This window comes from Erythranthe guttata, chromosome 8 (genome assembly GCF_056151865.1).
Source record: "Erythranthe guttata isolate IM_541 chromosome 8, IM_541, whole genome shotgun sequence".
Lineage (NCBI taxonomy): Eukaryota > Viridiplantae > Streptophyta > Magnoliopsida > Lamiales > Phrymaceae > Erythranthe > Erythranthe guttata.
The window spans coordinates 232,288-244,868 of NC_142540.1; the positions used below are offsets into that span (position 1 = coordinate 232,288).

Genomic DNA, 12,581 nt, shown 5'->3' on the forward strand with positions numbered 1-12,581 from the left:
AAGCCATGCAACCAAATTGAAAAAAATAAACCATCTATTGAAGAGTTCCGTCTGACATTCGTTTTAAAAAGAAATATTGGAAGTTGTTCATTCAAAAAAATGAGCTTAAAAGTTTGTCTTTAATTGGTTGGTGGTGTTAGTAATTTTTTTTTTTATTAATCTTTTTCTCACTCAAAGTTATGTATATTTTATATGAGGATCATTTAAAAAGGAGGCATGACGTCACCCACATGCACGCCAATTTTTGTTCACCAAACTTGACTTACATATATCTCAAAATTATTTATATTAATTAGTGATAATTAATAAATTGATAATACAGCAACATAATCGGAAAATATCCATATTAAAAAGAAAATAAGTGTCTTGGTTTAGAATATTTATTTGATTTTTTTTCAATGTGTATAATATATTTTTTTCCATATACATATAATATTTCCATATTATTACAAAAATTAACAAATCAATTACTCGAAATTCATCCAATTAAATTTCGTACATGCAACTTTTGACCCTTTGGCAATGGTCTGTTAGTACGAAACATTTGGACAATTTAAGGGCATGCGTCAAGTTAAATATGTTTAGATGGCACTTTAGTTATTTATTTTTATTAAAGTAATTAATGATTAACTTTACTAATTAATGTACACCTAATAATTGAAACAATATTGTATTCTCCAATTATTATCACAGCTAACATTTTTTTATTGGTAATCGTGGAGCCTTTGGCGGCTGTAAATTTGTACTACTAATATATATATGTTATAAATACTTCTTTATACGTGGAAAAGATACAAAAAAAAATTTGTAAAAGAGTTTAGTTGCTGAAATAAGAGAGCGTCGATTAATTCGAGTTAGAATTATATACGAATTTAAAGATTTATGAAATAAGAGAGCGTCGATTAATTCGAGTTAGAATTATATACGAATTTAAAGATTTATGAAATAAGAGAGCGTCGATTAATTCGAGTTAGAATTATATACGAATTTAAAGATTTATGAAATAAGAGAGCGTCGATTAATTCGAGTTAGAATTATATATGAATTTAAAGATTTATGTAGATCACTTATATGATGGTTAATAACTGGAAGATTAATTAATGTTGACAAAGCCAAAAAAAAGCTACTTAACTGAAAAACCACTAATCACAAAACAAGAGCTAATTAAACTGGAATGTAGTAATTAATCACAATGCATTAAGTAAGAAACCACATGCTGCAATTTATTTGATTTTATTTTTTCAAGAGAAGAAAAGCTGTTGATTAATGGCATCCCAAGATAGCATTGTATGGTCAATACTCTCAACCCATTGCTCGTGATTGGTAATTGTCGAATCTTCGCCTCCCGTTGAGTTGTGATAATTATTAGTACTCACTGAATTTTGTTCCGAACAGAAAGAAGGGGTGTAACAAGAAGCTGTTGAAGGGAAATTAGTACCATAATTATTAGTTTCTTGATTTGTAGACATGATCCACAAATAATCCATGTCCGTCATGCTTGTACAAATATTCGTTTCATGGTCGTCGTAGTTACTCATCAGATGATGAACACTAGTTTGACCATCATGACTTTCTTTTGATTCTTCTGCTGTTTCTGCTGCTGTTGGTGCTATTTGATCGCCTTTTCCAGGCCTGGAAATCTCGACAACTAGTTCATCATTATTATTCTCGGTATTATTTGACGAGGAGTGATCATTTACTAACGATTGTTGCTGCTTTAACCTCTTCTTGATTCGAGTGTTCCAATGGTTCTTGATTTCGTTATCCGTTCGCCCTGGGAAATGAGACGCAATCTTAGACCACCTGCATATACGCAACATATAATACATAAAGTGGTATAAAAAAAAAAAGGTTAATTCAGCTAATAGTTAACCACATTTTACTTAATGGAACAAGATTTTTTAAACCGACAACCAAAAAAATAGAAAAACGAACCTGTTACCAAGGCGTGCATGAAGCTCTATGATCTGATTCTCTTCGATTTCTGTTAGTGCCCCTCTTTTGAGGTCCGGCCTCAGATAATTAATCCATCTTAATCTGCAGCTTTTTCCACATCTTAATAAACCTGCATCGCATCATTATTAAACGAAAATAACCGCCTGATTATATATATGCATGCTAGAAAAGAAGTAACCTGCAAGCTTAGGAACCATTCGCCAGCATTGAATGCCGTTATTGAGAATAAAGGTCATGAGTTTATGGTCTTCTTCTATAGTCCATGGACCTCTCTTCAGACCAATTTTGTCACAACAAGGTTGTCTCCCCATTTTTCCTTCTTCTTTTTTCGTAGTTTTCGGACAAGTTTTGATGCTGAAAACTTGCTTTGAAGGAGTTGTTATTATAGTATTTGAAACAAGTTTTTGACATAAATTAATAATGAAAGGTTAATGTACATGATTGAATAATGGAAAAAGGCCTAAATTTAAAGCAAAGATTGATGGTATGAAGTATTATAAAATGGCACCATGGCCGGTTTGTTGAGATAAACATAAAATTAATCTTGTTTTAGGAGGAATTGTATTAATTTATTACATAAAAAAAAGGGAGCAATATAATGAATGTATGGATAAAGAGATACTTAGTTGACAAATTGGTAATTATGAAACCAAAAAGAAATTGTTTTTGTTTAATTAATGAATATTAGTGTAACTAAGGTAGCAAAAACTAAAATGGTGAGATTCCCTTTGGTGGTATCAAAGCTGGCTAGTTTTGTCGTTGTAGGCACCAAAAACTCTTTTCTTTAGTTACTTCCAAAATCTCTAATGATTCTCTTTTTTTTTCGAATAAGAAAATAGTTGAAACGCCTATACAAAAATCGCATACATAGCAGCTGCTATAAAGTATCGATGGTGAACTATCGGTGATCGAAGGGATAGTAGCATGGAGAGAAAGGAGAGCTGAGGTACTTGGATGATATGGCGTTCTTTGTTGGTTCTACGGGCCATGGCTTCGTCGTCGAAGATAAGGACGAAATGGTCAATAATAATGTGGACCCCAATTCGATCTATTTCACGGACACAAATGAACTCACTCCTTCACCTTGGGATAAAGAACATAGAGCGCGACGGTGGACACAATATAATGAAGTCTACTATACTTGTAATGATATCACACATATTCGAGCATGGTTCATGCTATTATCCCCGCCTCTCACTTTAATACAAACTTTTCCTTTATGCCGGGTTTTTCTTTCGTTTGACTCGAGTTTGAATAATCTTGCCAACCCTTTTTAGGAGTCAATTATACAAAAAAAAAAAAAAAAGATTTGTAGGGGTAGTGAAAAAAGATTTGTAGGGGTAAAGAAATAAGGCAAAGATTTGTAGGGGTAGTGAAAAAAGAAAAGCCCAATAAGAGTAAATGGGCAGTTTAGAATGGGAGTAGTTATTGGGCCATTATGTGAGCATAGTGCCACGTCAGAAAAATGGCCCACGTTTAGAAGAATTTGGACAAGAAGGAATATCGCGGCGGTTGATGGGTCCCACAAATAATAATAAGCTGGCAAATATAGAAAAATCTTCTTCAGTTTGTGAATCAGTTTCTTCTGGTGAAATGCGATATAGTGCAGTATATATATGATAATATGATGTAGCAAATTGTAGAATCATTTAAAAATATATACGTATATGGAAATGCAATATTAAATAAAATAAGTTCCAAAAATAAACGGTATTCGAGTTGGACAAACCGACATACTACATTCTCTACTGCAAATAGCTACATAAAATAATCAACTAACCTACCGCAGAATTATTTAGGATGAACGATCAGAGCGCTGACTAATTACAAATTCAGACGACACACCTATTAAGAATTTAATTAGTAATAAATTAATAAGATAAAACATGAGCAAGGCCAAATTAACATATTCCTGTCGCTGTTGTGCTCTATTATTATTATTATTATTAATTATTATGATTTATGTGGAGATTTCGAGCACGCAATAGAATTTTCAAAGCCACTACTCAGCCACCCAAACCCCATGACTAAATATTCACCACCATTAATTAATTCATTCATTCATTAATTAATTAATTACCCGAAACCATTCTCTCTGCAGCTAGCTAATACAAAGAAAGAAGAAACAGAGTTGAAAAACAGGAGAGTATTATTACTACTGCATTCTGCAGAGATAATTAATTAAAATTCTAATACTACTAATAATATTGATATATGGAATAAACATATTTAGGAATTTGAATTGGATTCGTCTTTCGATTCGTCGTCGATGGGGTTCAAGGATCGAAAGAACCGGAGCTGTTTGCCCCGGGCTGTATATCTCTTATGGTGCACCCTCGTCTTCCTCTTAGTTTCCGGCTTCACTTTCTCCACTCTCCGCCTTTTTTCCACTAGAGGTATATACATACATACATACATACATACATATACTCCACCTTTGTTGTTGAATGTTCAGTTTCTACGACGTTTTTTTTTTCTTTATGTGATTATCTTCGTAAATGTTATGTTTTCTTCCAACAAACGATGTTGAATTTTAGCGTTTGACATGCGTGAATAATGAAGTACAACGTTTGGAATTTGAAGCAGAAGGATCTTACACGAGACTGGTATCCAAATGGAATATCCCGGCGATGGAAGTGATGTCCGGCGATCACTCTGCAAACCCGAGCATCACAATTCGAGAAACAGTTATCTTCCCGGACCAGGCGTTGTTTTTCCTGAAATACCCTCCGTCGACTGCTTTATTAACCAAAGGCGACCTCAACTGTGTATATACACCCCCCAACTCGTCGGCGCAGCCCCTGCTCGACGTCACTCCGTCATCAATCGAAGATGGGTCGTACGACGAGAACCACCACCAGATAGTACGGTGCCCGCTCGATCCATATGGCGGGATCGTGTCCCTTGCGGTTAAGCACAACAACGGTAACAACCTCTCATCGGGCCCCACATACAGATGGAATTCCCTAGCTTACGAAGCCATGATCGATCAACAAGACAACTCAACAATTGTTTTCGTCAAAGGACTTAATCTAGGGTCAGGAAAATCAGCTGATCCTTCAAAGTTCAAATGCATCTACGGCTCTCATTTAACCGGCTCAAATAACTCTGCTCTGTGGGCCGACGCCGTTTCCGTCGCCCAGGAAATCGTCAGATGCAGAACCCCTCTCAGCGTACTAAACAACACCTCATCTAACGATTCCGTTAAGGTTTCCGTTAAAGTCGCCGGAAGAAAAACCCTAGATTCCGTCGCACGTGTGAATAACCATCATCGTCAATTAGGCCCTAAAAAAAAGCACAAAATCTGCGTTTGCACCATGCTGAGGAATCAAGCTCGTTTTTTGCCTGAGTGGTTCACCTACCACGCGAGCATCGGAATCCGAAATTGGTTCATATACGACAACAACAGCGACGACGAGATTGAGCGCGTGGTAGAATCGATGGCCGGAGAAAACCACAGCGTGACACGTGTGGTGTGGCCGTGGATCAAGAGCCAGGAGGCTGGGTTCGCGCACTGCGCGATGCGGGCGAGGGATTCCTGCGAGTGGGTAGGGTTTATCGATGTCGACGAGTTCATTCATTTGCCCTCAAATTCATCCTTGCTCGATATAATTGACAGTCAATCGAAGCTGCCTAGTAGTAGTAGTAGTAGAGAAGTGGGTGAAATTAGGGTTTCCTGCCATGATTTCGGGCCGTCGGGGCTGAAAGAGATGCCGGCGAAGGGGGTGACGGTGGGGTACACGTGCCGGATGGGCGCGCCGGAGAGGCACAAGAGCATAGTTCGGCCGGAGGCGTTGAATTCTTCGTTGATAAATTACGTACACCATTTCCAACTGAAGGCGGGATTCAGAGTAGTGAATTTGAACAGAAGAGAGGTGGTGATAAACCATTACAAGTATCAGGTGTGGGCGGTGTTCAAGGACAAGTTTTATAGGAGGGTGGCTGCTTACGTGTCCGATTGGCAGGAGAAGACAAATGTGGGGTCCAAGGACCGGACGCCCGGTCTGGGTACCAAACCGGTTGAGCCGGCGGATTGGTCTAGTAGGTTCTGCGAGGTCAACGATACTGGATTGAGGAATCGGGTACTCAACACTTTTGCTGACCCGAAAACCGGCTTATTACCATGGGAATGAATGAATATAATCAGCTGAATGAGGGCTTAATTTTTTTATTTTTTTGCAAATTTATTATTTATTTTTCTTTTATATATTATTTTGTAAATTTGTTTATAAACTGAAAGGATTTGTATATTTTGTTTTTCTACTGAAAAGAGATGATAATGAGAATTTGTTTGCTGAAATTGATGGTAATGTGTTCAAACAAATAATTTCATAAAATAATCAAGAATGAATAGAAAGATTGTTTAGGAAAAGACATTATAAAATAATTTAAACTGATAAATAATATTTTTGAAGTTTTTAAAATATATTTTATAATAACAAAAAAAAAAAGGGGCCTTAAGATATAGGTCCCTAGTGACAAAACTAATTAGAACTAAATGACAAGTTTAACTAAACATTTGCTTCAAGTCCTTTATTAAATTCATTCCGAAAATGCCCTTTCACTCATCTTTATTTTTTCAATTTACACTTTGCATTATTTTATATTATTATAAACAATCTTTTTTCTTATTTATAACATCGTTTTTGAAAATTACGATTTTTTTTCTTCTTTTTGTTAAATAATTCAGCAGATTTCAAATATTCTATAGTATACTATGGTGTACTATGTTATACTATGGTGTACTATCCGATTTTTTTTCTTCTTTTTGTTAAATAATTCAGCAGATATAGCAGATTTCAAAAATTCTATAGTATACTATGTTATACTATAGTGTACTATCGTTTCTACACTATTATTGACTATGGTATACTATGGTGTACTACCAAACCCTAGCCGCCAACAACACACAACCCTCGTCAACCCTAGCAGCCAACATCTGCAGTCATCGCAACCGTAACCTACCAACTTTGGGAAAACCTAGATTTACGATTTTGAACCCAAATCGAAAAAAATCTCTTGAAGATCAAGATCGAATCTCTACCATAACCACATCCCGCCGCCATCTCAACCACCACAACCGGCTGCCATCTCGACAACCACAGCCCACCGGCGCCGATTGCTCCACCACAGCCCCCGCCGCCGCCCACAATACCTCGCCGCCATCTCAACCACCACAGGCCGCCGCCGCCTTCCCCATCCCAGCCCCCCGTCGCAGCCTCCTCCACCCCAGCCCCCGCCGCCGTCCACAACACCTCGCCACCATCTCAAAACACAGCCCGTCACCGCCACCTCCTCCACCCCAGCCCCCGCCGCCGCCCACAACACCTCGCCACCATCTCAAAACACAGCCCGCCGCCACCGCCTCCTTCACCACAGCCGCCGCAGCCGCCTCCTCATCCACCAGAACCCTTGGCTTCGACTATTACCAAATTAATTAACAAGAGAGAGGTATGGAGATAGAGAGGTGAGAGAGAGAGATGGAGAAAAAAAACGAGATTGGAAAAGGAGATTAGAGAACGTGTGAGAGAGGGAGGGAGAGAGAGAGAACGTGAAAGAAACCAAAAGAACGAAATAAATCTGAATTGGAGAAACGAGAATACATAGGTTATATAATTTAGGGTATAAGGGCAAGATAGGGATTAAAAAAAAATTAGGGATGTGGCTCATATATTATTTCAAATTAAGGATTTAATTAAAAAAATCAATTTGAACTTGTCATTTAGTTCAAATTAGGTTTCGTCTGAGGGGCTCATAGCATATTAACCCAAAAAAAAAAGCCGATTTGACCAGTTGAGACGGAGGAGGTCCACAGTAAGTAAAATGCAGCCGCAACACCAGATCAGGCCCCCTGACTAGCCGTTACATTCCAAATATAATATTTTTCTCAAAAAGAAAAATATGACCGTTGCGACCCATCTGTTCGTTCTTCTTGTCCCAAATACCGAGCAATATTTCTCGGAAACCCTATTGTAAAAGCTTCAAGAAAACGATGGATTCAGAGGGCCCGATCAAAAGCCCGGAAAATCAATCAAAGAAAGAGGGAGAAATAAACGAAAATGGTCAAAAAAATGAAAACTTGTTCAGTCCAAGGTTTAGATCGGTGGCGGCCATGGCTGGATGGGATGAAGAGGCCCTTTTGATTGCAAGCCTCATCGTAGAAGACACCCCCGATCGACAGTTCAAACAAAAGAGAAGATCCGATTTGCAGAGTTTTAAAACCCCACCCACAAATTCAAGAAGGTATGATCATATTCTTTATATATATATATTCTTTATTTATGATATGCATGTATTCTTAAACATCGATTCTGTGTTTTAGAGAATTTTTTTAAATTAAGAAACTTTTTTTCCTTTTCCTATTAATTAAGCATATGATTACAATTTACAAATCAAGAGGTTCAGAGAAGATTTCATGTTTGTGTGCGCACATGTTCTTTGAGGGCTTTGGTTTTCTTGTTCCCCAACTGGTTTTTTTTTTTTTTTTTTTTATTATTTTTAATCAAAAAACGCCCGAAAAGGGACTTGGTCGAAAATAACTGAATCGAATATTTGACCCTATTGGTTTCTGGTTATGGAAGTAAACAAGTGCTCTATGTGTTTTATTGATGTGGTTTCCTCAAATGGAATAGTTTTGATTATTTGGTTATTAAATTGGATGTTAAAGTTGGGGTATCTACAGAAAACGAAAGGCTCAGAAGAGAAGTCCTGCACCAGTTGTTGTTCTTAATCTTGATGAAGATGACTCAATTTCAAAACAAGGTTCTTTATTTACTTTCCCCTTTTTTCTTCTTTTGTTTTACTCCGCAATTCGATTTTTTTTTCTTACATCTTTTGCTTTACGAAAATTGACAGAGGATGAGAAAATAAATAAGGAGGCAAATATCACCGAAGAAGTAGAGAAGAAGAAAGGAGATGATGAAGTGAACACCAAAGGCAGCAGTGTCTCCGGTTCGATTCCCGCAATTCCGTGCATTGATCGGCTTCGGGAGGAGCTTTCCTGTGCTGTAAGAAGAGAATTACTCCATCATTCTTTTTTTTTTTGGTGATATAAATGTGCCTATCGTATAACTTGAATCAACTTGGCAGATTTGTTTGGAGATATGCTACGAGCCGAGTACCACGCCTTGTGGACACAGGTAATAAAAAATTACAAATTAGATTATTTTTTTCTTCTGTTACTTTTGCATGAGAATGATTTATATTTCTGTCTTTGTAGTTTTTGTAAGAAATGTTTACGATCGGCGGCTGATAGATGTGGGAAGAAGTGTCCTAAATGCAGGCAGCTTATCAGGTTCATCTTTTGATCACTCACTCGTATTTTCTGTTTTAATTAATGATTTGATATTAGAGACTGATTATTGTATAATACGAAATCTCGACAGCAATAGCAGATACTGCACAGTGAACACAGTTCTTTGGAACACAATGCAGCTGTTGTTTCCACAGGAAGTAGAAGCAAGAAAGCTGGCCGATTCTTCATCTTCCTCGGATAATCAAGAACCTAAAAAGGGAAGTCCACCAAAAACGAGAAGTCGTCATTACACACGAAACAGAGGTGTTGAAGCCTTAAATAGCCCACCATCTGAAAACAGGGATCAAGACAGAAGAACTCAACGTATCAGAAACCGGAGTTTACGTGCTTCTTCTGCTAGTACAACAACAACAACAACAAGGGTAGAATTGCCAATTCAGGATGAGGATGCTGCATTGGCATTAAGATTGCAGAGGGAAGAATTTATGGAGGCGTTTAGGGTACCACAACGACAACCGGAGGATGATTCTAGAAACTCGTTTGGTGTAGCTAGGGCTAATTTGAGGGCGATGGCTTCTAGGGCTATTAACATTCGAATCAGAGGAAGAAATGGCTACTAGACAAAGTGCTGTTCTTGATCAATGTATATGTGTTGATCCTTTTAAAACTGGGATTTGTGAATTTTGATTAGGTGCACGAGGTTTTCTATATACGTACGTTGACTTCCATATAGATTCTAAATATAAGGTTCTTGTCTTTCCAGAATCAATCGTATATTTTGAAAAACTAGAATATTATATATGCCCACGGACAAGCCAATAAAGTAGTTGAACATACCAAATAAAGCAAAAGAGATCCTTTAAGACGAAAAAAAAAATGCCTACCACTGAGAAAAACGAAATGCTGGAGCTCGATCCCAAGTCCGGTGTTGCTCTGAAGCCAACAACAAAAGACGAAATCAACGAGACAGCACCCATGTTATCAGAGCATAGCTTGTTGTATAGTTCCTACAAAAGAAAACCTGCGGAATAGAGGTATTAGTTTATCTGTGGAAATTTCTCCGAAACGGAGTTTTTAAATCTAACGACTTTGCAATACCAATTCACCACTAGTTGTGGCAGATTTAGTAAACATTATTTTGGTATTGATTGTTCTTCTACTGCAAGGAATTTGGTTGGCTAGGAATAAGAAAAAAATTCTACAACACCTTACATAACATATTATACAGATTAATTTACCAAATTATAAACGAATAACATGACAATACCTACCAGAGTTTATATGCCGAAAACAAAAAGAATAGGAATAAACTAGGAGTCTAGTACACAAATCAATTGAAGATCCTTACTAGAAAACACATAAAAAATAATTAAAAAAAAAAAGAGAGAGAGAGAGAGACCTTGGAAGAAGTACATAAAAATGAAATAAATTAAAGCTGCTAATATTCGCAACATTCTAAAGAGGGGATGAGGATGGAGTGAACCGCATTGGTTCGGGGCGAATCCTCTTGACTTTCTGAATATCACAGGGATAGTAGCATGGAGAGAAAGTCCTGTCTCTGTAATGAAAGATGCCTATATCGTGGCCACCGTATGCGTCCCGTTTATCCCAATATGCTGGAGTGTAACACATTGGGTCGGTGTAATATATTGAATTCGGCTTCAGATTCACCGCGTCGGGGGACTCCACCACAAAACCATGTCCTTTAGAACCAACACGTGGAGGTTGAAAAGTCGTGCATTTTTTGTACGGAGCCTGAAACTGTGGTGCATTTGTTTTTCGGATGCACGTTTACTTACAACATTTGGAGCATTATTCGGGAATGGATGGGCTTCCCTCGGGCTGCAACTACGCTCAAGAGTGCTTTGAAATGGCTGAAGAAGGAGGCTCGTGGCTCATGTTGGCGGCAAAAAGCGAAGAAGGTGGCCCTTGCTTGCACCGTTTATCAGATTTGGAGTGCTCGCAATCGGAAAATTTTTGAGAACGAGACGCCTAGGATTACTGAGATGGTGCGTAAGATCAAGATACTCGTTTACAAGACGGTTTTTGCCTTGTTTCCGCAATCAGCTTTGCAAATCGTGCATCCCTGATTGTTTTTTGATCTTTGGTTTGCACTTGACCCTTTTTGATCTTTGGTTTGCACTTGACCTGTGGGGTCTTGTTCATGTATAGGCATTGATATATATTTTTTTGATTACACTGCCTGGGTATGCCCAGTGTATTTGTAAAGTCCGTTTTGATCTATATATTTCACATTTACCGATCAAAAAAAAAAAAAAAAAAAAAAAAAAAAAAAAATGAAGAATGCCATACCATCCAGTGTACCATCCATGTACTTGAACTCTCCTCTCTCTATATCGATTTCATGAACATCAAAACCGACAGTCTTGTAAGGAACGGTATCTGCTAAAACATTCTTTTCAAAGAGACCAAAGGTACCACGGGTTCAGCTTGTAGGTTACTTGGACAGGGGAACCATCAGGGCCCATGTGTTCCATTATATGGAACCGTACAAGAAATAGTTGATTGGAATGCTCTGCGGATACTAGGTGTTTCCTCGAGAAGATTTCTTGGTATCGGCCATCCCGTGGGTAGTTTTTGAAGTCATCCCCCGTCTTCTTCCAATTCAATTTTGGAGACATAGGGTTTCCAAGATCCCAAATTTCAAAGTCGGCGTAGTGGAGTAGACGAAATCTTCGTAAGCCCGTACTATACGAGCATCCCAATGAAACACGTTGATTTTCTCGTTTTCGTGAAAGTGAGAGCCGAAAGGAGTCCACTTAGTACTTTGTCCTGGGCAGCAGAATGCCATATTGCTTCTTGGACCAAAACACAAAATTGCACGGCAATCGTGTTCGGCTTCATCCGGAGAGCATGAAAGGATGACCTTGAGTGGTCTACCCCAACAGTCTCTCAATTTCTCTTCCGCAAGAGGAATTGTTTCGACAGATGGGAGCTTAATGTGACGATGAGAGAGTGGATTGTACAGAAACAGATCCAAATTGGACGGAGTCTTATAAAAAGCTAGCCAACCATGTGAAGATCCAACCAAAACTGCCAATCTCTCAAAATGTAGGTTTAAGTTGTCAAATCCTATAGTGCTTATTTTGCTCACACTTATAACTTTGTTAACCGCCAGGCTGTAGAAATTATAAGACATCTTACCACCCACTCCAAAACACTTATAAAACAAGTTACCACTGTCTTCAAAGGTTGGTGGCAGCATAAGCCACGGCGTCGGTGAGGATATTCGACCGGAAAGGCTGCTCATTGGAGATCGATCGGAAACGGTGCACATCGGAGAACCCACAAAATTGGGATATCTAGATTTCCGACAAACCCAATTACCCGATGGCCGATACCGCTTGCC

The 12,581-nt window shown here is 38.2% G+C and overlaps 3 protein-coding genes across 5 annotated transcripts; 2 read left to right on the forward strand and 1 right to left on the reverse strand.

The window, feature by feature from the left end:
- Positions 1-1,100: 1,100 nt before the first annotated feature.
- LOC105969913 (myb-related protein 315) lies at positions 1,101-2,398 on the reverse strand. Its single transcript, XM_012994687.2, has 3 exons — positions 2,135-2,398; positions 1,936-2,065; positions 1,101-1,803 (listed from the first exon to the last, which is right to left on the reverse strand). The coding sequence occupies exons 1-3, from the start codon at positions 2,265-2,267 to the stop codon at positions 1,242-1,244; spliced, it is 825 nt and encodes a 274-aa protein (XP_012850141.2). The 5' UTR covers positions 2,268-2,398; the 3' UTR covers positions 1,101-1,241.
- Positions 2,399-3,859: 1,461 nt separating this feature from the next.
- Positions 3,860-6,242, forward strand: LOC148768251 (glycosyltransferase family 92 protein RCOM_0530710-like). 2 transcript variants are annotated; one of them, XM_088821419.1, is made up of 2 exons: positions 3,860-4,352; positions 4,540-6,242. In XM_088821419.1, the coding sequence occupies exons 1-2, from the start codon at positions 4,226-4,228 to the stop codon at positions 6,087-6,089; spliced, it is 1,677 nt and encodes a 558-aa protein (XP_088677545.1). In that variant the 5' UTR covers positions 3,860-4,225; the 3' UTR covers positions 6,090-6,242. The 2 variants fall into 2 exon arrangements, with proteins under 2 accessions (XP_088677545.1, XP_088677546.1); XM_088821420.1 differs by having other exon boundaries at positions 3,932-4,352; positions 4,543-6,242.
- Positions 6,243-7,859: 1,617 nt separating this feature from the next.
- On the forward strand, positions 7,860-9,997 carry LOC105970576 (uncharacterized). 2 transcript variants are annotated; one of them, XM_088821421.1, is made up of 6 exons: positions 7,860-8,199; positions 8,624-8,718; positions 8,812-8,963; positions 9,046-9,095; positions 9,176-9,250; positions 9,342-9,997. In XM_088821421.1, the coding sequence occupies exons 1-6, from the start codon at positions 7,949-7,951 to the stop codon at positions 9,829-9,831; spliced, it is 1,113 nt and encodes a 370-aa protein (XP_088677547.1). In that variant the 5' UTR covers positions 7,860-7,948; the 3' UTR covers positions 9,832-9,997. The 2 variants fall into 2 exon arrangements, with proteins under 2 accessions (XP_088677547.1, XP_088677548.1); XM_088821422.1 differs by having other exon boundaries at positions 7,862-8,199; positions 8,639-8,718.
- Positions 9,998-12,581: the final 2,584 nt, after the last annotated feature.

Coding starts and splice junctions, on each gene's coding strand:
- LOC105969913 (XM_012994687.2), bottom strand. CDS start 2,267: ATGGGGAGACAACCTTGTTGTGACAAAATTGGTCTGAAGAGAGGTCCA. Junction 2,066..2,134: donor AATGGTTCCTAAGCTTGCAG/GTTACTTCTTTT, acceptor GATGCGATGCAG/GTTTATTAAGATGTGGAAAA. Junction 1,804..1,935: donor CATGCACGCCTTGGTAACAG/GTTCGTTTTTCT, acceptor GCGTATATGCAG/GTGGTCTAAGATTGCGTCTC.
- LOC148768251 (XM_088821419.1), top strand. CDS start 4,226: ATGGGGTTCAAGGATCGAAAGAACCGGAGCTGTTTGCCCCGGGCTGTA. Junction 4,353..4,539: donor CCGCCTTTTTTCCACTAGAG/GTATATACATAC, acceptor TGGAATTTGAAG/CAGAAGGATCTTACACGAGA.
- LOC105970576 (XM_088821421.1), top strand. CDS start 7,949: ATGGATTCAGAGGGCCCGATCAAAAGCCCGGAAAATCAATCAAAGAAA. Junction 8,200..8,623: donor CCACCCACAAATTCAAGAAG/GTATGATCATAT, acceptor TGGATGTTAAAG/TTGGGGTATCTACAGAAAAC. Junction 9,251..9,341: donor AAATGCAGGCAGCTTATCAG/GTTCATCTTTTG, acceptor AAATCTCGACAG/CAATAGCAGATACTGCACAG.